At 45.4% G+C, this 25,599-nt stretch overlaps 1 protein-coding gene across 1 annotated transcript in view; it reads left to right on the top strand.

Annotated features, from left to right (window-relative positions):
* Positions 1 to 25,599, top strand: part of LOC139278098 (mucin-2-like) — a 115,841-nt gene that overhangs the window by 56,987 nt on the left and 33,255 nt on the right. Inside the window, exons 18-27 of the mRNA XM_070896757.1 lie at positions 570 to 804; positions 886 to 941; positions 1,032 to 1,129; positions 3,087 to 3,235; positions 3,329 to 3,467; positions 4,503 to 4,607; positions 4,759 to 4,944; positions 13,374 to 13,619; positions 16,474 to 16,630; positions 19,299 to 19,424. Coding sequence (XP_070752858.1) covers positions 570 to 804; positions 886 to 941; positions 1,032 to 1,129; positions 3,087 to 3,235; positions 3,329 to 3,467; positions 4,503 to 4,607; positions 4,759 to 4,944; positions 13,374 to 13,619; positions 16,474 to 16,630; positions 19,299 to 19,424 — 1,497 coding nt within the window. The remainder of the gene's footprint in view (positions 1 to 569; positions 805 to 885; positions 942 to 1,031; positions 1,130 to 3,086; positions 3,236 to 3,328; positions 3,468 to 4,502; positions 4,608 to 4,758; positions 4,945 to 13,373; positions 13,620 to 16,473; positions 16,631 to 19,298; positions 19,425 to 25,599) is intronic.

Raw genomic sequence — 25,599 nt, 5'->3', positions numbered from 1 at the left:
ATTCAGCTCTTTTTGTCCATGTTTGGACCAAGGCTTTAATGGGGTGTGCAGCAAAGCAGTCCTGGCAGAATCCAAACTGAGCATCAGTTGGCAGCTTATTGGTGAATAAGTGCAGCTTGATAGCACTGTTGACAACACCTTCCAACACTTAGCAGATGATTGAAAGTAGGCTGATGGGGAGTGGTAATTGGCCACATTGGATCTGTCCTGCTTTTTGTGAACAGGACATACGAAAGCAATCTTCCACTTTGTCGGGTAGATGCCACTGTTATACAGGAACAGCTTGGCTAGACGCAGCTAGTTCTGGAGCACAAGTCTTCAGCACAACAGCCAGGATGTTGTTAAGGCCCATAGCCTTTGTTGTATCTAGTGTGCTCAGCTGTTTCTTGAAGTCACATGGATTGAATCGAATTGGCTGAACACTGGCAACTGCGATGATGGGGACACCTTAGGAGGAGGCCGAGATGGATCATCCACTCGCACTTCCAGCTGAAGATGGTTGCGAACGCTTCAGCCTTGTCTTTTGCTTTCAGCAATATTCCAATGTATTTTGATGTTTTTGTTTCTAGATACAACCTGTGAGAAGAACCAGGTTTTTGACACTGACATGAGAACCTGTAACCGGAGCTGCAGATTACTATCAAAAGCTGATTTCACCTGTACGGTTGACGATGTTCCAGTTTATGGATGTGGCTGTCCTGAGGGAAAGTACATGAATGAAAATGGTGCCTGTGTTGATAAAGGTGACTGCTCATGTTACTTCAGGGGCACGTATATTCAACCTGGACAGAGTGTTGGTAATTGGTAAGCATACTTGTTACAATCTACCAAAGTTGAATCATTATACATGAAAATAGAGTCTTAGCTTTTCTTTTCTCTCTTCAGCTTTTGTGTAGATGGATCACTTCTGTGCAAGCCTATTTCCACTACACAAGCCCCAGGTAAATTATTGGTGTCTTCTAAAGCTGTCACTACCTGATGCATGAATTGGAATCTATATAAAATAACTTTCTGCATTTTTTGCCCATTAGGGTGTGCTGGGGAAAAGGAACATTTTAATTGTTCCCTAGCTGGAAACTTGTGGCAGAATCACTGTGGAAAGAAATGTAGTAGCTTGAATTTACCTTGTGTAAGTGATATCTAACATTACAAGGTTGTGATTGTACATACTGCCATGCAACACAGAAGATTGAGCAATCAGGCAAAATAATCTGTTTTAAGTGAAACTCCAAAATATAATTTAAAAAGCCATTCTAAACAATAGGGGAAATATTTTGATATAGAAAATCTTTCACCTACATTGTGGAGTTTTGCAAACTATGTTTTCTTTGACTTCACTCATGGAACAAATGTTTTTGGTTGATGGGAGACAGAATTAAAGAAGTTTTGAGCATTGGTTTTGATCTTCCAGAGTCCCTAGATTCTAGAACTGCCTCTGCAGATTGGAACATAGCAAATATAATGCTGCTGTTGAAGAAAGGAGGAAGAGAAAAAACGAGGAACTATAGGCCAGTTAGCCTGATATCAGTAGTAAGGAAAAAGCTAGAATCTATTATTAGGAGTGCATTAGCAGGACGCTGAAAAAATCATCATCTGATTAGACAGAGCCAACACTGGTTTTAGGAAAGGGAAATTGCATTTGACAAATCCATTCGAACTTTTTGATGGTGTAACTGACAGGGTAGATAAGGGGAAAGCAGTGGATGTAGTATATTTGGATTTTCAGAAGGCATTCGATAAGCAGCCACACAAGAGGTTCATACACAAGATTAGAGCTCATGGGATTGGGGATAATATATTAGCTTGGATTAAGGATTGGTTAATGGACAGAAAACAAAGAGTAGTAATAAATGGTTTCAGGTTGGCAGGCTGTAATTTGTGGAGTGCCGCAAGGATTGGCGTTTGGGCCTCAGCTATTTACAATCTATAGCAATGACTTAGATGAGGGGACCAAGAGTAATATATCCAAGTTTGATGATGATACAAAGCTAGGTGGAAAGTAACCTCTGAGAAGGATGCAAAAAGGCTACAAAGGGATGTAAATCGGTTAAATGATTGGGCAATAAGTTGGCAGATGGAGTATAATGTGGGGAAATGTGAAATTATGCACTTTCGTAGGAAGAATAAAAAATAATTTTTTTTAAAGGTGAGAGATTAGTAAAGGTTGGTGTTCAGAGGGATTTGGGTGTGTTTGTACACAAATCACAGAAAGTTAACATGCAGGTACAGCAAGCAATTAGGAAGGCAAATGGTAGGTTAGCCTTTAGTGCAAGGGGATTGGAGTGCAAGAGTAAGGAAGTCTTGCTGTAATTATATAGAGCTTTGGTGAGACCATACCTGAAGTACTGTGTACAGTTTTAGTCTCCTTACCTAAGGAAGGATATACTTACCTTAGAGGGGGTGCAATAACTGTTCACCTAGATCGATTTCTGGGATAAGAGAGTTGTCCGAAGAGGAGAGATTGGGTAGAATAGGTTTATATTCTCTGGAGTTTAGAAGAATGAGAGGTGAACTCATTGAAACATGTAAAATTCTTTGAATGTTTGACAGGGTAGATTAAGTGAGGCAGTTTCCCCTGACTGGAGAGTCTAGAACTAGGGGTCACAATCTCAGAATAAGGGGTCTGCCATTTAGGATTGAGTTGAGGAGAAATCTCTTCACTCAGTGTGTTATGAATCTTTGCAGTTCTGTACCCCAGAGGGCTGTGGATGCTGAGTCATTGAGTATATTCAAGACTGAAATCGTAAAATTTTTGGGGACCAAATGAATCACAGGATATGGGGATAGGGTGGGAAAGTGGAGCTGAGGTAACTTATTGACAGTGTAGTTTATTGATCTTATTGAAATGCGGAGCAGGCTCGAGGGGCCATATGCTCTACTCCTGCTCCTATTTATGTTCTTATGTTCATAAAAGTAATAAATAGTGTGTATGAGAGTAATCCATACTGAGTAATTACTGTCTAAATTTTTACTAATCCAGTAATATGTATTGTCTGAGAGTATGCATACGTTTACATTATTTCATGTTAGCTGACAATATATAAATATTTTGGACAAATCACTGAAGATTTCCTCTTTTATAACAGCCGGAACAATGTGTACCTGGCTGTGTCTGTCCTAAAGGCAAAGCTGAAGATGACAGCGGAAACTGTGTTTTGCTTGAAAAATGCCCTTGTTTATTTGGAGGAGATAGTTATACTGAAGGAAAAGTAATCACAAAGGATTGTAACAAGTGGTGAGATTCACCAAATGTAAAAATGAATACATTTCATATATTAAAAGCTGTATAATATTACCGAACACAATTTCACCATTCTTTATATTGCAGCACATGCCGGGGTGGATCATGGAGTTGCACTGAGAAGCCATGTCCAAAGACCTGTAAGGTTTATGGTGAAGGTCATTACACAACCTTTGATGAACAGAGATACACCTATGAGGGCAACTGTGAATATATATTTGTTCAGGTAAGTTACAGTGACTAAATATTTGACTTACTCTAAATAGGAAATGAGTCATAATTTAGCATGTATTCTATTCAAGGATAAGTTAAGTTCCTAAACAGAAATTACAAATTTCTGAAGATTCAGAAACCCTATTTATTAATCTTTCCCAAAACCTGAATAATAATATGGTACAGACACAAAAATAAAAACCTTGATACGAGCAGATCAGCAATACAGACCTATACCGCACTTAGCGTATTCACACTGTTCTTTGAATACAGGCTTTAATGATTAAAATGAAATTGAAGATTACACACACTGGTGGATGAGATTTGACTTTTGTATGTGTTTGAAATGTTTCAGAATTCATGAGCAATAAACTAATGAATGAGTTCAAATCATGTGCACATATCATCCGTCATAGAATCATATGGTACAGAAGGAGGCTATTCAGCCCATCGTGCCTGTGCCAGCTCTTTGGAAGACCTAGCCAATTAGTCGCACTCCCCCACTCTTTCCCCATAGCTCAATAAGTCTTTCCTCTTCAGGTTTCCCTTTTGAAAGTTACTACTGAATGTGCTTCCATCAGCCTTTCAGGCAGTGCATTCCAGATCATAACAAGTCACTGTATAGAATAATTTCTCCTCATCACTCGCTCTGGTTCTTTTGCCAATTATCTCAAATTATCAGTAATATTCTGTTTAAACAGAGCAATGTTTCATTTTGTTTTTATTAAGGTCGGCGACAGGACCACGGCAAATTGGTCCGCTGGTCTCGTTAGTTCGGTGTGGGTGAGGTGCAAGCGTCAGTCATAGCCCCAGAGGCAGCTCACGGGGGAGGGGGGTGGTGTGGGGAAAAGATGGGCGAGGGGAGTGCATTTGGCCAGCTGGGATGCCATCCGAGGGTGCAATGGTTTACAGTTGTAATTGTACTGAGTATTTTTCTGAATATACTGATATACTACACACTGGTACTAATTATTGAACTGTTTTGAGCCATATACAACTGTACAGACAATACTTTGTGCACATTTCTTTTTTGCTATCTTCATTTTAGGACCATTGTGAAGGAAAAATGGGTACATTCCAAATACTAACAGAAAATGTTGCTTGCTGTGAAGATGGAGTGACATGTTCAAGAAATATTAAAATTATATTTCAGGTACATATGCTAATTTACAATTATTAGGTAGCTATGCTAGTATTAGCAGCCATTTTATTAGAAGTTTTCAAAATACTAATTTTAGTTGGGACCATTAATGATTGTATGCATTATAAAGCATTCTGTTTTCAAATCCACTTGTGTCTTATAGGATAAAGAACTAACTTTGGAAGATGGGAAAGTGGAAGTTTCTGATAATTCTGTAACAAATTGCACAGATATTTCCTATTCATTTCACACTGTTGGGCTCTATTTAATCCTTACATTTTCCAATGGGATCACTCTGATTTGGGACAAACACACAAGACTTTCAGTCACATTGGAAGAACAATGGAGGGTAAGTGTGGCTTTCAGCTAAAATATTCTCTCTTGCATATGACTTTTGATTCTTCACTTTTTCTAAAAGCAAATAGTCACATGGAAGTTGTAATAATACAGGAGAGTATAATATGAACATTTACCAGCTGAGTGAAACCAATAGAGACATATAATTGTTCTTAATTAGATAGGACTCTGTGTGTAAAACCAATATAAAAGATCTGTATCTGGGCCCAAAGCACATCATAATGACCAGAAGATAAAAAACCTATCATAGTGTTGGCACAGTATCAAATATGCACCGATAATGGGTCAAATAGGATAGATAGAAAGAAAGACTGGGATTTATATAGCGCCTTTCGTGTCCACTGGATGTCTCAAAGCACTTTATCGCCAGTGAAATACTTTTGGAGTGTAGTCATACGGCAGCCATCAGCAATGTGATTAGAACCAGATAATCTGTTTTTATTGTTGATTGAGGGATAAATATTGGTCAGGACACTGTGGATAACTCCCCTGCTCTTCTTCAAAATAGTGCCATGGGATCTTTTACATCCACCTAAGCAGGCAGACGGAGCCTCGGTTTAATGTCTCATCGAAAGACAGCACCTCCAACAGTGTAGCACTCAACACTGCACTGGAGTGTCAGCCTAGAGTTTTATGTGCTCAAGTTCCTAGAGTGGTATTTGAACCCACAACCTTCTGACTTAGAGGCAAGAGTGCTACCCACTGAGCCACAGCTGACACTAGAGAAAAGAGGGAGTGTATACATGTAATTAAGTGAAGAGTCTTAATATAACTCCAGGGGATTGGTTCAACTATTAAAAAATGGTAAATCTTAATTTTCCTCTTCATCCCTCAATTTAGCTCCCTCTAGGGAATCCCCAAAGATCATTAAACTTCCATGGCTATTATGTGAATCAACATAAGGAAGATCATATATCTGGAGAAATTTCACTTGATTTAGCCAGAGAGTTACAGAAATCTCTGTGATTGAACAATGTTCCAGAGCTTGCAATCCTGTGACATTCAGAAAGAAATCAGTGAGATGGCCAATTCCCACATCTAGAGACTTTGTCAATCCTAAAAGACACTGGAGTGTAATATGTTCAAAAGTCTTTTCTATTATACGAACAATGACAGATAGATAAAGTTCCTCTGGTCCATTCAGCCTGTCCCACATAATTGAGATACCTTATATATCACAAGAAATACACTTTCTACCTCACGCAAAACCATGTGATCTCGTGGGAGGTGAAAAAACAGATTAAAAACCCAGGTCAATTTGTTTGGGGGGCGGGGGAGGGGAAATATGGGAAATTTCTCTCCCACCTATCTAGGTAATCGAAACTAGCCAGGCGATTACTCTGATCCTGAATTCCTTGAAGTACCTACCTTTTGTAAGAGGTGATATCCACCCCGACCAGAAACAGGACCAGCTCTCGCTTGAAGGAATTTGCTGAATTTGCGTCCACCGTGTGAGATGGCAGCCCATTCCAGAGGTCCACTATTCTCTGGGAAAAGAAGCATCTCCTGACATCGAACCTCGATCTGGCCTTCCACAACTTAAATTGTGACCCCTGGCCCTCCCTAATCTATTTTATTGGAACAAACTGTCAACTGGAACACAATCTATTCCCTTCATCATCTTTTAAACCTCAATCAGCTCACCCATAATTATATTCTTCTCCAATCTCTCCCAACTCTTTTAGCATATTTTGATAACTAAGATGCTTTATACTGGGAATTGTCTAGTAGCCCTCCCCTGCACCCATTCCAAGGCCGCAATATCACACACTATATGTGAGGAGACTAACACGAGACACAGTATTCCAAGTGAGGCTTGACCAAGGACAAAATAGTATGTCTCGTCTTATAATCAACTGTCCAATGAATGCACCCCAACACCCTATTTGCTCTAGCTATCACTTCAAAGCATTGCTCATGCACTAGAATGCCCAGATCTATTTCTTTCTCCATCTTCTTTAATGCTTTTCCCTGAAGGGTGTATGAATTTTGAGCATTCACCCAGTTCACATGCATAATACTGCACTTATCCAAATTAAACATCACTTGCCAGTCATGAACCCAACTCCCTGCACATTAAAATCCACCTGAAGCAATTGAGCATGGTCTACAGTCCGAACACTCGCACAGATTTTTGAATCATTTTCAGATTTGAAGATCGTGCCCCCAATACCTACAGTCAGATCATTCATAAAAATAGTAAGTAGCAACAACCCCAACACCAATCCCTGCAGAACACCACTGGTGACTAGTTTACAACAGATCCAAATCCATCTGTAACTACTTTTTGCCAGCCAGCTCTCAATCCAGCTTAATATATTACCACTAATACCAGAGGCTTTAATCTTGCAGAGAAATCTCTTTTATGGTACCCTATTAAAAGCTCTTTGGAAGTGTAAGTAGACAAATTTTACTGGGCTTCCTTCATCCATCATCTTTGTAAACTCTGCAAAAAATTAAATTAAATTTGTAACACATAACCTTTTTATTATACCGTGTTCGATGTCTCTAATATGTCCCTCCTATATCCAAGCAATCATACATACTGTTGTGTATGGAGAAAGAGTCAGACTGAACACTGTGAGCTCAAAATAAAGTGGGACCTTAGTCTTTTATTGCAGGCCTCCAGAGTGCCTCTCCAACCAGTGAAGACTCCTTAAATACCTGTGCTCCCAAGAGATTATGGGATCCCTTGGGACTCCAGGGGATGAGCCCTCTGATGGCTGTACACAGTAAATACAAGTGTACATATATAACAACACTCTCCCCCCCCTCCCCCAAAGTCAATAGTGTAACTATTTACAATGTGAGTCGACCTGGGGCCTTTCTTGCCCTGGTTGATCGTCTCGGTGTGAAAGCTGGTGTTGTTGAATCATTTGTTGGGCCCTCGCTGGGCTGCTGTGCAGCTGGCCTTGCTGGGCTGCCTGGTGTGTTGGACCCTGCTGGGCTGCTGTGGATGATAGGTTCTGCTTCGTGGCCAACCGTGGTGCCGGTTGCCACTGGTGTGTATGTTGGGGGATCAAAAAAGGTAGGGTCCAAGGTGGGTTGCTCACGATAGTCTGTGAATCTGAGTTTGATTTGGTCCAAGTGTTTCAGGTGAATGAGTCCATTTGAAAGTTTGACCCGAAACACCCTGCTCTCCTCTTTGGCCACGACAGTGCCGGGAAGCCACTTGGGACCTTGTCCATAATTTAATACAAATACAGGATCATTGATTTCAATCTCGTGGGACACATTTGCGCTATCATGATATGCACTTTGTTGAAGCCGCCTGCTCTCTACCTGTTCATGTAGATCAGGGTGAACTAACGAGAGCCTTGTTTTAAGTGCTCTTTTCATGAGCAGTTCAGCAGGTGGGATCCCAGTGAGAGTGGGGTCTCGTGCGGTAGCTAAGCAGAACTCGGAATAGGCGAGTCTGCAGTGAGCCTTCAGTTACCCGCTTCAAGCCTTGCTTGATGGTTTGCACTGCTCTTTCTGCCTGACCATTTGACGCTGGTTTAAACAGGGCAGATGTGACATGTTTGATTCCGTTACAGGTCATGAATTCTTTGAACTCGGCACTGGTAAAACATGGCCCGCAGGCTTTCAGTAGTGGCAGCGGACGTGCTAGCCGACATTATCTCACATTCAGTCCACTTGGAGTATGCGTCTACAACCACAAGGAACATTTTACCCAAGAACGGGCCTGCATAGTCGAAGTGTACCCTTATCCACGGTTTGGAAGGCCAAGACCATAAACTTAGCGGCGCCTCCCTGGGTACATTGCTTAACTGCGACCATGTATTACATCTGTGAACGCAGGACTCTAAGTCCGCATCGATACCTGGCCATCACACGTGGGATCTGGCTATCGCTTTCATCATTACGATGCCTGGGTGGATACTGTGGAGGTCATTGACGAAGGTGTCTCTGCCCTTCTTGGGGACCACTACTCGATTGCCCCACAGAAGGCAGTCTGCCTGTATAGACATTTCATCTTTGCGCCGCTGGAATGGCTTTATCTCTTCCTGCATTTCCACTGGGACACTGGACCAGCTTCCGTGAAGCCCACAGCTTTTGACTAGCGGTAATAAGGGGTCCTGGCTTGTCCAGGTTTTGATCTGCCAGGCAGTGATGGGTGATTGCTCACTCTCAAATGCTTCCATAACCATGGCTAGATCTGCGGACTGTGCCATTTCCACCCCCATGGTGGGCAATGGCAGCCTACTGAGAGCATCGGCGCAGTTTTCTGTGCCTGGCCTGTGGCGGATGGCGAGGTTGCATGCGGACAACGTGAGCGCTCAATCTCTGGATGTGGGCCAATGCGTTGGTATTTATCCCTTTACTCTCAGAGAACAGGGATATAAGTGGTTTATGGTCAGTTTCCAATTCGAATTTTAGCCCAAACAGGTATTGATGCATTTTCTTTACCCCATAGACACACGCTAACGCTTCTTTCTCAATCATGCTGTAGGCTCTCTCAGTCTTAGACAGACTCCTGGATGCATAAGCCACCAGTTGCAGTTTTCCGAAATCATTAGCTTGTTGCAATACACATCCGACGCCATATGACGACACAGCACATGCTAGTACCAAAAGCTTACATGGATCATACATCACAAGCAATTTGTTTGAGCATAACAATTTTCTTGCCTTTACAAAGGCATTTTCTTGGCTTTTGACCCAAACCCATTCATCCCCTTTTCGTAGTAAGACATGCAGTGGTTCTGACACTGTGCTGTTACCAAAATAGTTCAGGAGTCCCAGAAACGACCGCACTCTGTCACGTTCTGTGGCCTCGGTGCATTCTCGATTGCCTCCGTCTTCGCATTGGTGGGCCTGATGCTGTCCGCCGCAATCCTCCTTCCCAGGAACTCCACTTCAGGCACCAGGAAAATGCACTTCAAGCGTTTTAACCTGAGCGCCACATGGTTGAATCGACTAAGAACCTCCTCCAAGTTTTGCAGATGCTCGACTGTGTTCCGACCTGTGGCCAAGATGTCGTCCTGGAAGACCATGGTGTGCGGGACCGACTTCAGCAAGCTTTCCATGTTTCTCTGGAATATCGCCGCTGCCGATCGGATTCCAAACGGGGATCTGTTATCAACAAAAAGACCTTTGTGTGTGTTGATGCAGGTGAGAGCCTTCGGTGATTCCTCCAATTCCTGCGTCATGTAGGCTGAAGTCAGATCCAGCTTCGTGAACATCTTTCCTCCCGCCAGCGTTGCAAAGAGGTCGTCGGCCTTTGGTAGTGGGAATTGATTCTACAGGGAGAAATGATTGATAATTACTTTGTAATCGCCACAGATTCTGATGGTGTGTTCTCCCTTAAGGACTGAGGACTGGCCCACTTGTTGAGCTCAATCGGGGAAATGATGCCCTCTCTTTGCAGCCAGTCTAGCTCGATCTCTACCCTTTCTCTCATCATGTATGGTACTGCTCTTGCCTTGTGATGGATGCGTCACACCCCCGGAATTAGGTGGCTCTGTACTTTTGCTCCTTGGAATTTCCCGATGCCTGGTTCGAACATCGAAGGAAATTTGTTTTAAGACCTGGGCACACGAAGTGTAGTCAGCGGGCGATAGCGCTCGGACATCGTCCCAGTTCCTGCATATCTTTCCCAGCCAGCTCCTGCCGAGCAGCGTGGGACCATTGCCCGGTACCACCCAGAGTGGTAGCTTGTGCACCACTCCATCGTAGGAGACCTTTACGGTAGCACTGCCGATTACAGGAATCAGTTCTTTCGTGTAAGTTCTTAGTTTCGTGCGAACTGGAGTTAAGACTGACCTTGAGGTCTTGTTACACCACAACTTTTCAAAAGTCTTTTTGCCCATGATGGACTGACTCGTGCCCGTGCCCAGCTCCATTGACACCAGGAGTCTATTTAGTTCAACATTCAGCATTATCGGGGTCAATTCGTGGTGAATGTGTGCACCCCATGTATCTCTGCCTCCTCGATCTGAGGCTCTGGTTCATCGTGATCCTCCATGGATCTGTCCTCCTCTGCAACATGGTGGTTTACAGGTTTAAAAGGCTTTGCAGCTCGCCTGCGCACTTGTTGGAGGTGTCCCATTGTTCCACAGCCCTTGCAAATGCACTTTTTGTATCGGCATGAATGGAAACGATGATCACCCCGCAGCACCAACAAGGTGTTAATGGCCTTGCATTCATCACCCTTGATGGTGGTCTCTGAGACATCTGCAGACGTGTAGCTGTAGGTATGTGTGACCTGCCCTGTACGTTACGATTCGAAAACAACATTACTTTGTTCACAGTACTTGTAGCAGCACCTGTGCGCTGAGAGATTTGCTTCGTATTATCAATGGTGGCAATGAACGCCTGGGCTATCGCTATGGTCTTACTCAAGCTTGGGGTCTCTACAGTCAAACGTTTGTGAAGTATGGTTTCGTGGCCAATGCCAAGTACGAAAAAGTCTCAGAGCATGTGCTCCAAATCTGCTTCAAATTCGTAATGTCCTGCAAGGCATCTTAGCTCGGCGACATAACTCTCCACTTCTGACCTTTTGTAGGTGTAGAACTGGTACCTCACCATCAGAACGCTTTCCTTCGTGTTCAAATGCTCCTCGACCAGTGTGCACAAATCGTTGTACGATTTCTCTCTGGGTTTCGCTGGAGTGAGCAGATTCTTCAAGAGGCCATACGTTGATGCTCCGCAGATGATGAGGAGGATCGCCCTTCGTTTGGCAGCGCTCTCTTCCCCACCTAGCTCCTTGGCCACAAAGTATTGGTCGAGTCGCTCCATAAAAGTTTCCCAATCATCTCCCTCTGAGAATTTCTCCAGGATGCCCACTGTTCTCTGCATCTTTGGGTTCGTTATCTGTATCTCGTCACCAGTTGTTGTATATGGAGAAAGAGTCAGACTGAACACTGTGAGCTCAAAGTAAAGTGTGGCCGTAGTCTTTTATTGCAGGTCTCCAAAGTGCCTCTCCAACCTGTGAAGCCTCCTTAAATACCTGTGCTCCCAAGGGATTATGGGATCCCTTGGGACTCCAGGGGATGAGCCCTCTGGTGGCTGTACAGAGTAAATACAAGTGTACATATATAACACATACTATGTACAATAGGAGCTGGAGTAGTCCCCTAAAACCTTCTGCGCCATTCAATAAGTTCATGGTTGATTTTCTACTTGAACTCCATTTCACGCCCTATCCCCACATCCCTTGATTCCCTTGGTGCCCAAAAATCTATCGATCTCAGTCTTGGATATACTCAATGAATGAGCATCCACAGCCCTTTGGGGTAGAGAATTCCAAAGATTCACAACCCTCTGAATGAAGACATTTCTCCTCATCTCAGTCCTAAATGGCCTACCCCCACATCCTAGTTCTAGACTCTCCAGCCAGGGGAAACAGCCTCTCAGCATCTACCCTGTTAAGCCCTCTAAGAATTATATACATTTCAATAAGAACACCTCTCATTCTTCAAAACTCCGGAGAATATTGGCACATTCTACTCAGTCTCTTTTCATAGGATAACCCTCTCATCCTAGGAATCAATCGAGTGAACATTTGTTGCACCCACCTCCCTCTAAGGCAAGTATATCCTTCATTAGATAAGACCCAAACTGTACTTCAGGTGCGTTCTCACCAAAGCCCTATATAAATGCAGCCAGACTTCCCTGCTCTTATATTCCAATGTATAAAATGGCCCTTCAGGTTGTGGAGGGGGAATAACAGTATGACTAGATTAAACCTGAGAGGTGAATTGCCAGGTAAAGCATTGGAGAAGCAAAATGCCCATTCAAGTTTGTAGCACTGTCTCACAAGTAAATGAGCCTGCCCTGCATGGTGTCAGATTCTTCCAGATTAGAGAGAAAAAGGATGAGAGATACGAATGGGTCGGCAGGCAGTATGTTACCAGCCAAGAGGCATGAATGCCATGCATCAATAACCTAGCTCAGTGAGATCAAAATATTATTTTCCCAATTTTCCCCCTATCCCAAAGATTTTGATGGATGCTGGAGTGTGGTTGCAGAGGCACTGGTGGCCGTCCAATACTTTGGCCAAAAGGCCATTCTTCAAATGTGACCCGAAACAGGGAGGTCAGCAGGTTTGTAGCCCAGTCCAATCCTGTCCTGGCACATCTTTTGCATATGCCATTTCTAACAGTGGTCATTAGTTAATGGTCAATAATGAGAATCTGAGTTGATTTTCTTCCCTGTCCCTTTGCATAGTCCTGCAGTGCTGAGGTCAATTGCTGCCACATCAGCCAAGATGAACTAACTCAGCACAGAACAATGGACATGTAAAATTAACAGTGATCACAATTTTTCTCAGATAATTGGTGTTCAGGTGTCGACTTGTTGTACATATTTGCGAATTGCAGATCATATCAGCCTAATTAGTTTATTTTGACGATTGATTTTGAAATGACAGATTAGTCTCCTTCACAATTTTTTGATTATTTGTAACTTTTACAACAGAACAAAGTATGTGGTCTCTGTGGAAATTCCAATGATGACACTGAAGATGATCTAACAACAAAATTTAACTCTGTGGTGAACAGCCCCATTGAGTTTGGAAACAGTTGGCAGTCTACACAGCCCTGCTCCAATTCAGTGAATTATACATTCCCTTGTGAGAAAAACCCATTTTGTTCTCCATGGGCACAGAGAAAATGCGCCATAATTAATGATGGAAACGAAGTGTTTAAAAAATGTCACAATAAGGTAAGACACTTTATTACAAATCTATTACTACTACTTTCACAATTTTAATATTTTTATAGCTGTGAAAACATAATTAGTTATATGTGATAAAAAAAATACAGTCTCTACGAGAGTGCACTGCCACATATTGAACCACTCTCAAAGTGGAACACGCTCACGTATCTTGTCATCGCAGGGATGGAAACGGAAAAGTCCTAATGTCATAATTGTAGCAACCAACTTTTCTCACATTCCTTAAAATCACATGTTTTAAAAATTAAAATTCTTCCCAAAGTAATTTAATAATCTGATCACCAGCTAGGTCTGTGTATTGTTTTTTCTTCATAAATCATTCAAAAAGTGTTTTTCAAAAATATTTCATTTGGATTTTACATCCACCATTTGCTTTTCTCAGTAACTGTCCAAAATAAGGGACGAAACAAAACAGTAATAACCCTATAGTAATACCCACCCCCCTGAATGGCTCAGAGACTTGGACCATGTACAGTAGACACCTCAAGTCGCTGGAGAAATATCACCAACGATGTCTCCGCAAGAACCTATACATCCCCTGGGAGGACAGACGCACCAACATCAGCGTCCTCGTCCAGGCTAACATCCCCACTCGATCAGCTCTGCTGGACAGGCCACATAGTTCGCTTGCCAGACACGAGTCTCCCAAAGCAAGTGCTCTACTCGGAGCTCCTTCACGGCAAAAGAGCCAAATGTGGGCAGCGGAAACTTTACAAGGACACCCTCAAAGCCTCCTTGATAAAGTGTGATGTCCCCACTGACACCTGGGAGTCCCTGGCCCAAGACCGCCCTAAGTGGAGGAAGTGCATCTGGGAGGGCGCTGAGCACCTAGAGTCTCAACACCGAGAGCGTGCAGAAATCAAGTGCAGGCAGCGGAAAGAGCGTGCGGCAGACCAGTCCCCCCCATCCATTCCCTCAACGACTGTCCCACCTGTGACGGAGTCTGTGGCTCTCGTATTGGACTGTTCAGCCACCAAAGAACTCACTTCAGGAGTGGAAGCAAGTCTTCCTCGGTTCCGAGGGACTGCCTATGATAATAATGATGAATAACCTTGGTTCAATAGAGAGTGTAGAAGGGTGTTCAGAAGCAACACTCAAAAGAACTAAGAATGAAAGACCAAGCTAGTGAAGCTACAAGACAAACAAAAAAAGCAGCAGGGTATAGACAGAGCTAAGTGCTTCTACAACCAACACATCGGAGCCAAGTTCTGTGGCCGTACCACAACCATTCATGAATGGTGATGGAAAACCAGGTAACTAACTGAGGGAGGAGGCTCCATAAACATTTCCATCGTCAACTTTGGTGGAGCAAATGATGAGACGGAGCTTTGCAAGCTTCTTTAGCAAAATGTGCCATGTAGATGATCCTACTCTGCCTCGCCCTGAGGTTCCCACCTTCATAGATGTCATTATCCAGTCCATATGGTTCACTCCATTTGACATTAAAAAGTGGCTGAATGCACTGAACACAGCAAAGGCAATGAACCCTGTTAATATCCTGGCTGTAGTGCTGACGACCTGTGTTCCAGAACCAGCTGCCCTTCAGTCAAACTATTCTAGTGCTGCTATGACACTGGCTTCTACATAATAATGTGGAACATTACCTAGGTGTGACTTATGCACAAAAAGCAAGACAAATCTAATCCAGCCAAATATGGCCCTATTGGTCTCCTCCCAATCATCAGTAAGGTAATGTAAGGAATCATCATGAGTGCCATCAAATAACACCTAGCTCCCCCTCCCACAACGTGCTCATTGACACTCAGTTCGGATTCTGAAAGAATGATTCGCTTCCACTTCACTTCCCATGACAACCTTTATCCAGGCAATGACGCAAGAGATGAATGCCAGAGGAGAGGTGAGAGTAACTGCCCTTGACATTAAGGCAGCATTTAACCGAGTATGGCATCAAGTAATTCCAGGACACTGAGATCAGAGTGGGCGGGGTGGTGGGGGGGCGGGGGGCGGTGGTGGCGGGGTGAACCGTCAAGTGGAAAATGCTCAAATTTCTGAAGTCATTCCAGATACAAAGTAAGGTGTTTGCTGGAGGCCTTTCACGGCAATCCCAAGACATCTCTAAGAATTCCTCAGGGTAGTGTTCTTATCCCAATCATCTTCTGCTGCTTCCTCAATGACCTCTTAATCACGACCAGAATTACATCCAGGTTTGGACTGAGCAGTGGCAGGTAACATGTGTTCTTTATACAAGCCAGGCAGTGACTATCACCAACAAAACAAGGTCCAGCCATCTCCCTTGAACCTTCAACAGCACCACCATTGTTGAATCCTCACGAGCAACATTGACCAGAAGCTTAAGTGAAGCAGCCATACCAACAACATAGCTACAAGGCAGGGCAGAGGGTGGGATATAAATCTTCCATGCTTGCAGGTGGTTAATGCTCAGAGGGTAGTGTAACAGATATGCTACTTGAACTGAACTGACATTTCTCATTAAGGACTTGCAATTGTCTCTCATGGACTTTGTTTAATTGTTAGGGTGGATGCGGGGACTTAAGGGTAGGGTTGAGGCTGAGATTAGACAAATTCCTCTGTTCTGCTTGTGTAGTGTTTGTGATTCTGGATTTGAGATATTCCACAGCAAGGAATCAAACCATCACGTGGAGAGGGTGACAGAAAATGTTACTGTTGGATGGTGCATTAGTAACTTATTCCATTTGTATGAAAGACCTCATAATTTGTTCACGCAAAGGGTAATACACATAAATTGAGTCTTTCACGTAAAATAAACATCGTAGTCAATATTCTGGTTGGTTAATTGAAGTATTGTAAAACCTCTTCCAAGTGTTCATTTGCTTACACAGTGTTGTGCCCTATTTATCAGGTTAACCCAGAACCATACTATGCTGCCTGTATCCAAGAGGCTTGTGCCTGTGATAAGGAGGGAAAATATCTGGGTTTCTGTACTGCTGTCGCAGTGTATGCTGAAGCTTGTAATAAAGCTGGTGTTTGTATTCGCTGGAGAACCCCTGAACGATGTCGTAAGTCTAAATTATTGGTTTAATTAGAAATATTAATTGAAACATCTTAGTAAATGCAGGAGAGTTTGTTGGGTTATCCCAAAGTTGCAGGATTTATTGAAGATTAGTGTTTATGGGTGAAAGAAATAGGTAAAGTAGCAACGTTCTAATATTTAATTTTACCTTATAGCCTTAATGACGTTTTTTAAAATCACTCTTTAAATTGCTCTTTTTGCAATTTTCTCACCTTTATACTACCTTGCTTGTGCCGGCAATGCTGAATGGTCTGATTCACAGACTTTTGGGTAGTAGCCTTCAGTGATTCATTACATTAGCTGGTACACAGACATTGTAAGGTTGATCTGTCTGCCCTGATGAACTGCACCATGAGATAATCCATCTGGCAATCGTAGCAAGGTTTTGGAGTAGTGATAATTATTTCTAATCTATTTCAACAATATTTGAGGCCCAAATTTGAGCAAAGCCAAGTTCCACCCATTTACCGTCGAAAAGACCGCTAAGATGCTGACAATACTTTGGGCGTAAGTTTGGTGAAAATAGGAGAAAAGCGCCCGGTGGAAAAAAATGGCCATTACACAGCAATTCTGGGCGGTAGAGGGCGGTAGGTGGGATTCTGGGCGGTAGAGGGCGGTAGGTGGGATTCTGGGCGGTAGAGGGCGGTAGGTGGGATTCTGGGCGGTAGAGGGCGGTAGGTGGGATTCTGGGCGGTAGAGGGCGGTAGGTGGGATTCTGGGCGGTAGAGGGCGGTAAGTGGGATTCTGGGCGGTAGAGGGCGGTAGGTGGGATTCTGGGCGGTAGAGGGCGGTAAATGGGATTCTGGGCGGTAGAGGGCGGTAGGTGGGATTCTGGGCGGTAGAGGGCGGTAAGTGGGATTCTGGGCAGTAGAGGGCGGTAGGTGGGATTCTGGGCAGTAGAGGGCGGTAGGTGGGATTCTGGGCAGTAGAGGGCAGTGGGTGGGATTCTGGGGCGGTAGGTGGGATTCTGGGCGGTAGAGGGCGGTAAGTGGGATTCTGGGGCGGTAGGTGGGATTCTGGGCGGTAGAGGGCGGTAGGTGGGATTCTGGGCGGTAGAGGGCGGTAGGTGGGATTCTGGGCGGTAGAGGGCGGTAAGTGGGATTCTGGGCAGTAGAGGGCGGTAGGTGGGATTCTGGGCAGTAGAGGGCGGTAGGTGGGATTCTGGGCAGTAGAGGGCAGTGGGTGGGATTCTGGGGCGGTAGGTGGGATTCTGGGCGGTAGAGGGCGGTAAGTGGGATTCTGGGCGGTAGAGGGCGGTAAGTGGGATTCTGGGCAGTAGAGGGCAGTGGGTGGAATTCTGGGCAGTAGAGGGCAGTGGGTGGGATTCTGGGCGGTAGAGGGCAGTGGGTGGGATTCTGGGCAGTAGAGGGCGGTAGGTGGGATTCTGGGCGGTAGAGGGCAGTGGGTGGGATTCTGGGCGGTAGAGGGCGGTAGGTGGGATTCTGGGCGGTAGAGGGCGGTAGGTGGGATTCTGGGCGGTAGAGGGCGGTAGGTGGGATTCTGGGCAGTAGAGGGCGGTAGGTGGGATTCTGGGCGGTAGAGGGCGGTAGGTGGGATTCTGGGCGGTAGAGGGCGTTGGTGGGATTCTGGGCGGTAGAGGGCAGTAGGTGGGATTCTGGGCGGTAGAGGGCGGTAGGTGGGATTCTGGGCGGTAGAGGGCAGTAGGTGGGATTCTGGGCGGTAGAGGGCAGTGGGTGGGATTCTGGGCGGTAGAGGGCGGTAGGTGGGATTCTGGGCGGTAGAGGGCGGTAGGTGGGATTCTGGGCGGTAGAGGGCGGTAGGTGGGATTCTGGGCGGTAGAGGGCGGTAGGTGGGATTCTGGGCGGTAGAGGGCGGTAGGTGGGATTCTGGGCGGTAGAGGGCGGTAGGTGGGATTCTGGGCGGTAGAGGGCGGTAAGTGGGATTCTGGGCGGTAGAGGGCGGTAGGTGGGATTCTGGGCGGTAGAGGGCGGTAGGTGGGATTCTGGGCGGTAGAGGGCGGTAGGTGGCATTCTGGGCGGTAGAGGGCGGTAGGTGGGATTCTGGGCGGTAGAGGGCGGTAGGTGGGATTCTGGGCGGTAGAGGGCGGTAGGTGGGATTCTGGGCGGTAGAGGGCGGTAGGTGGGATTCTGGGCGGTAGAGGGCAGTGGGTGGGATTCCGAATGGCAAATACAATCCTGGAGAAAGTTACGCCGAGGCTGGAGTTGGGCCCAGGGAGGGGGAATGCATTCAAAAAAATGTTCAATAAATTAAAAACAAAACACCACAAAACCTTCAGAGGACCCTTTCAAACAAAATCACTGCAAAAGAATTAAAGAAAAAAATCTCACTAACCTTTTCTTGCAGGTCTTCATACCTACCGTCCAGGTAAGATCTGCTTCCATGTGGCGGTCTTTTCTCGGGCGGGAGCGGGTGGGAGGACTTTTTTCAGCGTTGTACGCCGGCACATGAGAAGACGCTCCCCAGCAGTCTTCTCTCCCCGCCGGTGTGAGGACCTCACCAATCTCACACGGAGGGGAGAGCGCTGACAAAAAGGGGGAGACTGTCGAGAAAACTCGGCGGCGGCCAGCGGTAGGGTTATCAATTTCTGGTCCTTGGACTTTTATGTGAACAGGTCCCTTTGTTGAACTAATTACTGGTGATTACATATTAACTATTTCTATTTTACATTACAGCTGTATATTGTGACTATTATAACAGCCCTGGTGAATGCAGTTGGCACTATCAGCCATGTGGAACATTAACAGCAAAAACATGCAGTGACCATACAATTCGGAAAAAGCTCTCTGCAGTTCTTGAAGGTGGTATTATTTCATAATTCTACTATAGTTTAGGTATGCTAAAAGGCATTTCTCTATTTGTTTTCTTCATATATATATTATTAAGCAGCTGAAGAGTCCTTCTTTCTGTTACCACTGTAAGAGGTGGTCCCGGGGGTCAGATTCACCTCTGACCTTCTGAGCGGTTCGAATTGCTTCCACTCCCTTGGGTTCTAGACCCTGGATTTATTTGGGGGATGTGATAAAATGCAAGAGGTAACTAGTTTGGTGCAAAAGAACTTTGATTTTATTAAAGACAAGAAAATGCAATGTCAAACTTATAATTACTCTAATAAAGAACTGTACATCACACATTCAAAGGGGTTACAGTGAATAATACACCTCCCACTTCCCAATACCTGACACTGACTAGGTTAGACTCCAGGGCAGACAGGGACTATGCTTAACAATCCTTTATGGTCAGTTGGCGGTAGTTCGCGATTTCGGGATTTGCTGGATTCTTTAGGTTCTGCTTGCCATACCCCAAATGTCGGAGAAGACTGCTTACTGTGCAATCTTCAGTTCGATAGTGTCCACTGATGCGGTAGGGCGTGTTTTGGACTTATGGGGTAAGTACCCGTTTTCTTTCGTTAGAAATAGGTTTAAAGGCTCTTTAGGTAATGTTTTCACCTGTTGGTCGTCAGGACTTAGATTGTAGAGTGGAAACTTTCGATTCTTCAGTTTCTTCCTTGTGGAGTTTTGATTCGAATTTGGTCGATCGCGGTGGTTTTGGTGGTACCACGTTGGCTGTGGTCGGTTGCTGCCGCGATGGTGATATTCTTCCTTCCTTTTCCGATTTCAGGACGTCAAAGCTGGAGAAGTTAGTTGCAACTGCTGTGGTGGTCTCGCTCCCTTCTTGATACTAAGCGTTCCTAGCAGTGTCTTCTGAGGCAGTAGCAACTGCATAGCATTCTCTAAGCATGTCCTTTGTGATATGTCCTTTCTATACAGTATAAATGCACACGAGGCCCATACTTGAGAGGGGGTCACACTGTGACCAGTTACCTTTATTACCAAGACCTCAAGTGATGAAGGTGGGTGGAGCTTTTATACCTGAAAGTCCAGGTTAGGAGTGTCTCCCACAAGTTCACCCCCTTGTGGTTAATGTTCTCAAGGTGTACAACTTAGGTCAGCTTATACATGGGGTACAATGATAGTTGAATACATGACACTTTGTTAAAGCAGGGCCTAGTTATACTGTTGGAGCTGTTCTAATCTTCGTGCCAAATCTGCCCGGATTCTTTGTGTAATTTTTAGCGGGCTTGCTATTTCTTTGTCATATTTTGGCGGGCTCATTAAAATGTTAACTGGTCTCGGGTGTATTGATCTTCCAAATCAGTTTCTTGATGGAAATATTAGCTTGGTATTTGCAATGTCTGTTTGTGCTTGGGTTTTTTTTCATGCGGGTTGGATGGGCCTTTGTTTGTTATGCATATGCTGAAATGGCTTTCCAGATTCAGGCTGATGGTTAGCTATCTCTGGGTTAATTGTTACTATGTTAATGTCTCTTGTGGAGAAGGATTTTCGAATATCTATAATTGTCCAACAATTTACTTTAGTTTCAATACCCAGATAGCTTCGATACTCAAACTGGTTTCTTTGTAGGAGAGCCACCCTTTAGTTCTCTAGCCCTGCCCACACAGACAAAATTTGTCTCGTAAAATCCCAAATTCGATTAAAGTTCATAGTTTCTTCCATGTGTACTTTAGGATTTCAAACTTTCTGGTAGATAGTTCCAAATTAAATTTCCTTTCCAATGAGTCCAAACACTGGGTTGGGGGGGGCGGGGTTCCCACGAATGTTGCCCCCTTCACCACTAATGATTTAGTGCACTACCTGGTGTAGTGATGAGTCACACCCATCAAGATTCAGTTTCTTGTTATGCTGTGTCACTAGGTCAGATCAGCAGTGGGTGGATATGGGAGCACAGCATTGATCTCAATCTCCCTGGGCTAGTGAGGAGAAAGATCATCCAGGGTTTCCACTCCTGATCATTACCTCTGGCTTTTTCTCAGTTCTTGGAATGGGTGGCACTGGCATGGCACTATTTATTTGCCAATCCCTACTTGTCCTGACTGCATTAAGAGTTAACCATGTACTGTGGGATTAGGCCAGACTCGGGTAGAGGTGGCAGGTTCTCTTCCCTCAAGGATATCAGTGAACCAGTTAGGTTTTGCTAAAAAATCATTGTGTGTGAATGGCAGGTGAGGATAGGATTGGACTTAAACTGTGATGCCCCCTTATAGTCAAAGAGCCTGCTAATACTCAGTATCTAGGATTACAGATGAATGGCCACTTGAGAGAGGTAACTGAGGGTAACTGTGGAATTGTGTTCCAGCAAAAACCATTACCTTCAGTAGAGGAAGAAAATGGTAGAAAAGGAATTACATAATTTGGGGTTCAAATACATTTGAGTGAATGTGTACACAATGATTGAGGATAGCCATAACAAATAAGATATTGGCCCTGAAATTAAGGTTGGAGGTGTACCCCGGAGAACGCCTCCGATCCGCGAAGCATTTGCGCACCTACCTGCTGTCGTCCAAGCTGTGGAGAGTTCGGCTTTTACCAACGGTAAGAGTTTCGTGGACAATTGCTGGGTAGTTGTTGGGCGAATAGCCCACATCAGTGTATCACAACTAAACTTATTGTAAGAACTATCCTCATTTTTAAATGATTCAGATAAGGAACATGTTGTTAATCTCTCATTAGTGTACAAAAGGTATTATTAGTTTGTTGCATTGATGTTAACACTTTTGTACCTTAGTTTTAGTGCTAGTACTTTACTGCTATATTATTACATCATTTCCTAATTTCTTAGATATTGCAGCCCACACTTTCTCCGACTTGTCACAATATTTTCCTTGTTAAGCATGCTTTTCGAAGTTTGCTTCAGGATTTTTAAAAGTTGTATTGAGAAACATTGCTATGAAGTAAGTCTCACAAATTTTCATTAATACAAAATCGTATCTTAAATTTTCCCAGAAAAGTATTACTTGTTATTTTATTCCTCAAAACTTAACCTATTTTAACCAGTGCCTTTATAGATTTTGTAATAGCAGCACAGTATAACATAGCTTTATAGTAAACAACCATCAACAATTAATTATCTTCAGAACAAGTATTCACAGGGCTGAAATTTCACGTTGTCTACTTTTATTAAAGCCCAAGAAGGGGTGCAGGACTGCCTGTTGGCGGCCCGGTCAAACCTGTGGCCGCCATTGTCGGGCCAACTGCAGAGTTGGCCGACAATTAAAATAAAATGACGGCCACGGCGATGCGCTCTCCCCATTAAGGGTGGATGCACCGCCCAGCCACTGGCAGCTTGCCTCCTGGTAAGGGTGTCGGGGGCACCGACCGCCGGCGGCTCTGCTCCTGTGGGGCAATTTCCCTCACGGGGTGGAAAGGATCGCCGCAAGGCGGTAAAGGGTCGGTTAGTGCTGATGGGGTGGGAACATGGGGCGTGACAGAAATCTGCCCCTGGCCCAGGGGTGGTTGGAGCATCCGCCTGACCCCGGTCGGAAAGGTCTTTTAGAGGCGGTTTTGGATCTTAGAGGGGGGCAATTTCGGCCCCTTAATCTCTGAATACCACCTGAATGAAAGATAAAGGGTCCGAAATTGCCTCTTTGTGCAGTGCCAGTTAGCGCCAGCAATAATGGTGCGCTCGTAAGTTACCGCACGTGTGCAGCAACCACATCGACCCGCGCAGATTTGCGCACCTGTTCGCTAATGGCACTACGGCTTTGCGCTACGGCTCCGCCATCACTCGCGACGCTCTTCTGCGCACAGCGCTGATGAGATCATCACTATTTGCATCGCCTCGTGACCGCCCCGGCAGCTTAAATTGCCTTGCGCTCCTTCAACTACCACTTGGCGATGCCAACGACAGCTTTTGCTATCGGTTTGAAGCCGTTAGGCTGCAGCGCCCGCAAAATTTATAGACGCGCCGGTCGAGATAATTTTTTGTCTGCAAAATTTTTGGACACTTTGAAAGAATTTTGTTTTTTGCTTCTGCCATGGCCAACATTGATTGCCGGCCTTCAGTTTCCTTTGGCTTCTATCACTCTCCCTGTTTCAGCCAAACCCTATTTGCATAGCACAACTTTCTGTGCAAATCATGGGCTCAGTGCTGGCAGTGGACCACCTCCTGCATCTTCACCAACAGAGGATGGTTCGGAGAAGACAATGACGTCGTCATTTAGCCAGGCAGAGGCATCGTAAGAGGGAAAGAGAAAGGCTGGCACTGGGAGAGGCACCTGCACTGGGAGAGGACCATGGCGAGGGCCATGCTCCGAGGATCAGAGAGGAACAAGGAGAGGGACAGACAGAGGCAGATGGAAAGACGCAGGGGGAGGCTAAGGGAGCAAAATCAGCAGGCAGAGGCACAACAGCAGGAGGATGCACAGGGACAGCAACAGCAGGACCAACAGCAGGAGGTCCATGAGAATGTGGGCAGAGAACGACGAATACACAGACGTGCCAACAGAAGGCCGTATGCACCCAGGATGTTTCGCCAACACTTTTCCTACGTCCACTCCTCTGAGGAGCAGTGTGCCCGAAGGCTGCGATTTACAAAATACGTGGTGACGGAGCTGTGCCATCTGCTGCAGCCAGACCTTGTGCCTCAAACCAGGGTGAGAACGGCTCTCTCAGTGGCAGTGAAGGTCACCATCGCCCTCAATTTCTATGTCAATGGATCTTTCCAGGGAGCCACAGCAGACATCTCCAACATCTCTCAGTATGTCGCCCATTGCTCCATTCATGATGTCACAGATGCTCAGTACAGAAGGAGGATGGACTACATCTCATTCCCCATGTTGAGACAGAAGAAGCTGGAGCGGTCAACTGGCTTTGTGACGATGGCACGGTTCCCCATGGTGCAGATGCCATAGACTGCACACACGTTGCCTAGAGGGTGCCGCACTGCAATCCTGAGGTCTTTCAAAACCAAAAAGGATACCACTCATTCAATGTCCAATTGGTGTGTGACCACAGATGCACAATAATGGCCGTCAATGCTCGCTATCCTGGCAGCAGCCACGACGCCTTTAGCCTGCACCTGACCGGTGTGCCAGCTCTGTTCCAGCCACCCAATGCAACTCCCGGCTGGCTTCTCGGAGACAAGGGCTACCTGCAATGCACCTGCCCCATGACTCCCCTCTGCAACCCCACCACTCCTGCCCAGCACTCTTACAATGACAGTCATGCCGCCACCAGGTGCATTATTGAGTAGACCATCGGAGTGCTGAAGCAACGGTTCTGCTGCCTTGACTGCTCAGGAGGAGTCCTGCAGTATTCGCCTGAGCGGGTGTCCCACTTCGTCATTGTCTGCTGCATGCTTCACAACCTGACAATCATGAGGGCACAGCCATTGCTCGAAGCATAGCCATTTCACATTTTACATAAACCTATTCTACTACTTCTCTGCAGTTTCTCCCGTGTGACTGCAGCATGGCTGGTGAAAAGCTTCTGTGTTTCTAAACCAAAGACTACAGATGGCCTTCTCGAACACCCATAACCAGCACTGGGCCTGGAAGGCCCGGCTGCATACTGTAACACCTCAGGTTGGGCGGCGGCAGTACGGACTGGCTGGGTGACAGCAATGGATATTTGCAATGATGGAGTGGCAGTGGTGGGACCAGAAATGCTGTAATCCTGAGAAAGGATGGCAGGTTCCTGCTCCACTGACCCAGTGCCACACCCACAGAGCAGCACCTCAGCCTCTGCACCAATCTGTTGGAGCACTGATTGCTGGGCTGCTGCAGCACAGTGTGATCCCCGGTGGACCGTGATGGACCCAGCGGTGATGGCAGCAGTCAGGGCTTGAGTGGCATCATGCTGAGACTGCATGAGAGTAGCCTGAGCATCCATGCGAGCAACAATTGACTCTATTGCAGCAGGAAGACGTTGCGTTGCTTCCGCCTGTGTACCAATAGAAGCCCATGAGACACCTCATGAGGTATGGATCTCCAGTCCATCTGGGAGTCCACCATCATCTGCACACTGGCAATGATGGGCTCCATGGTATGTGCAAAGCTGTCTACAATGCCGGAGAGGAACTCCTCCACACTCCTTACCACTTGCACCAGGCTCTCGGGCACCCTTACCATTGCCCCTATCATGTCGGAGTGCAAGGCCATCACCCTTTGTTCAAGCA

The sequence above is a fragment of the Pristiophorus japonicus genome, chromosome 13 (assembly GCF_044704955.1).
Source record: "Pristiophorus japonicus isolate sPriJap1 chromosome 13, sPriJap1.hap1, whole genome shotgun sequence".
Taxonomy (NCBI): Eukaryota; Metazoa; Chordata; class Chondrichthyes; family Pristiophoridae; genus Pristiophorus; species Pristiophorus japonicus.
This window is presented reverse-complemented; position numbering and strand designations above follow the sequence as displayed.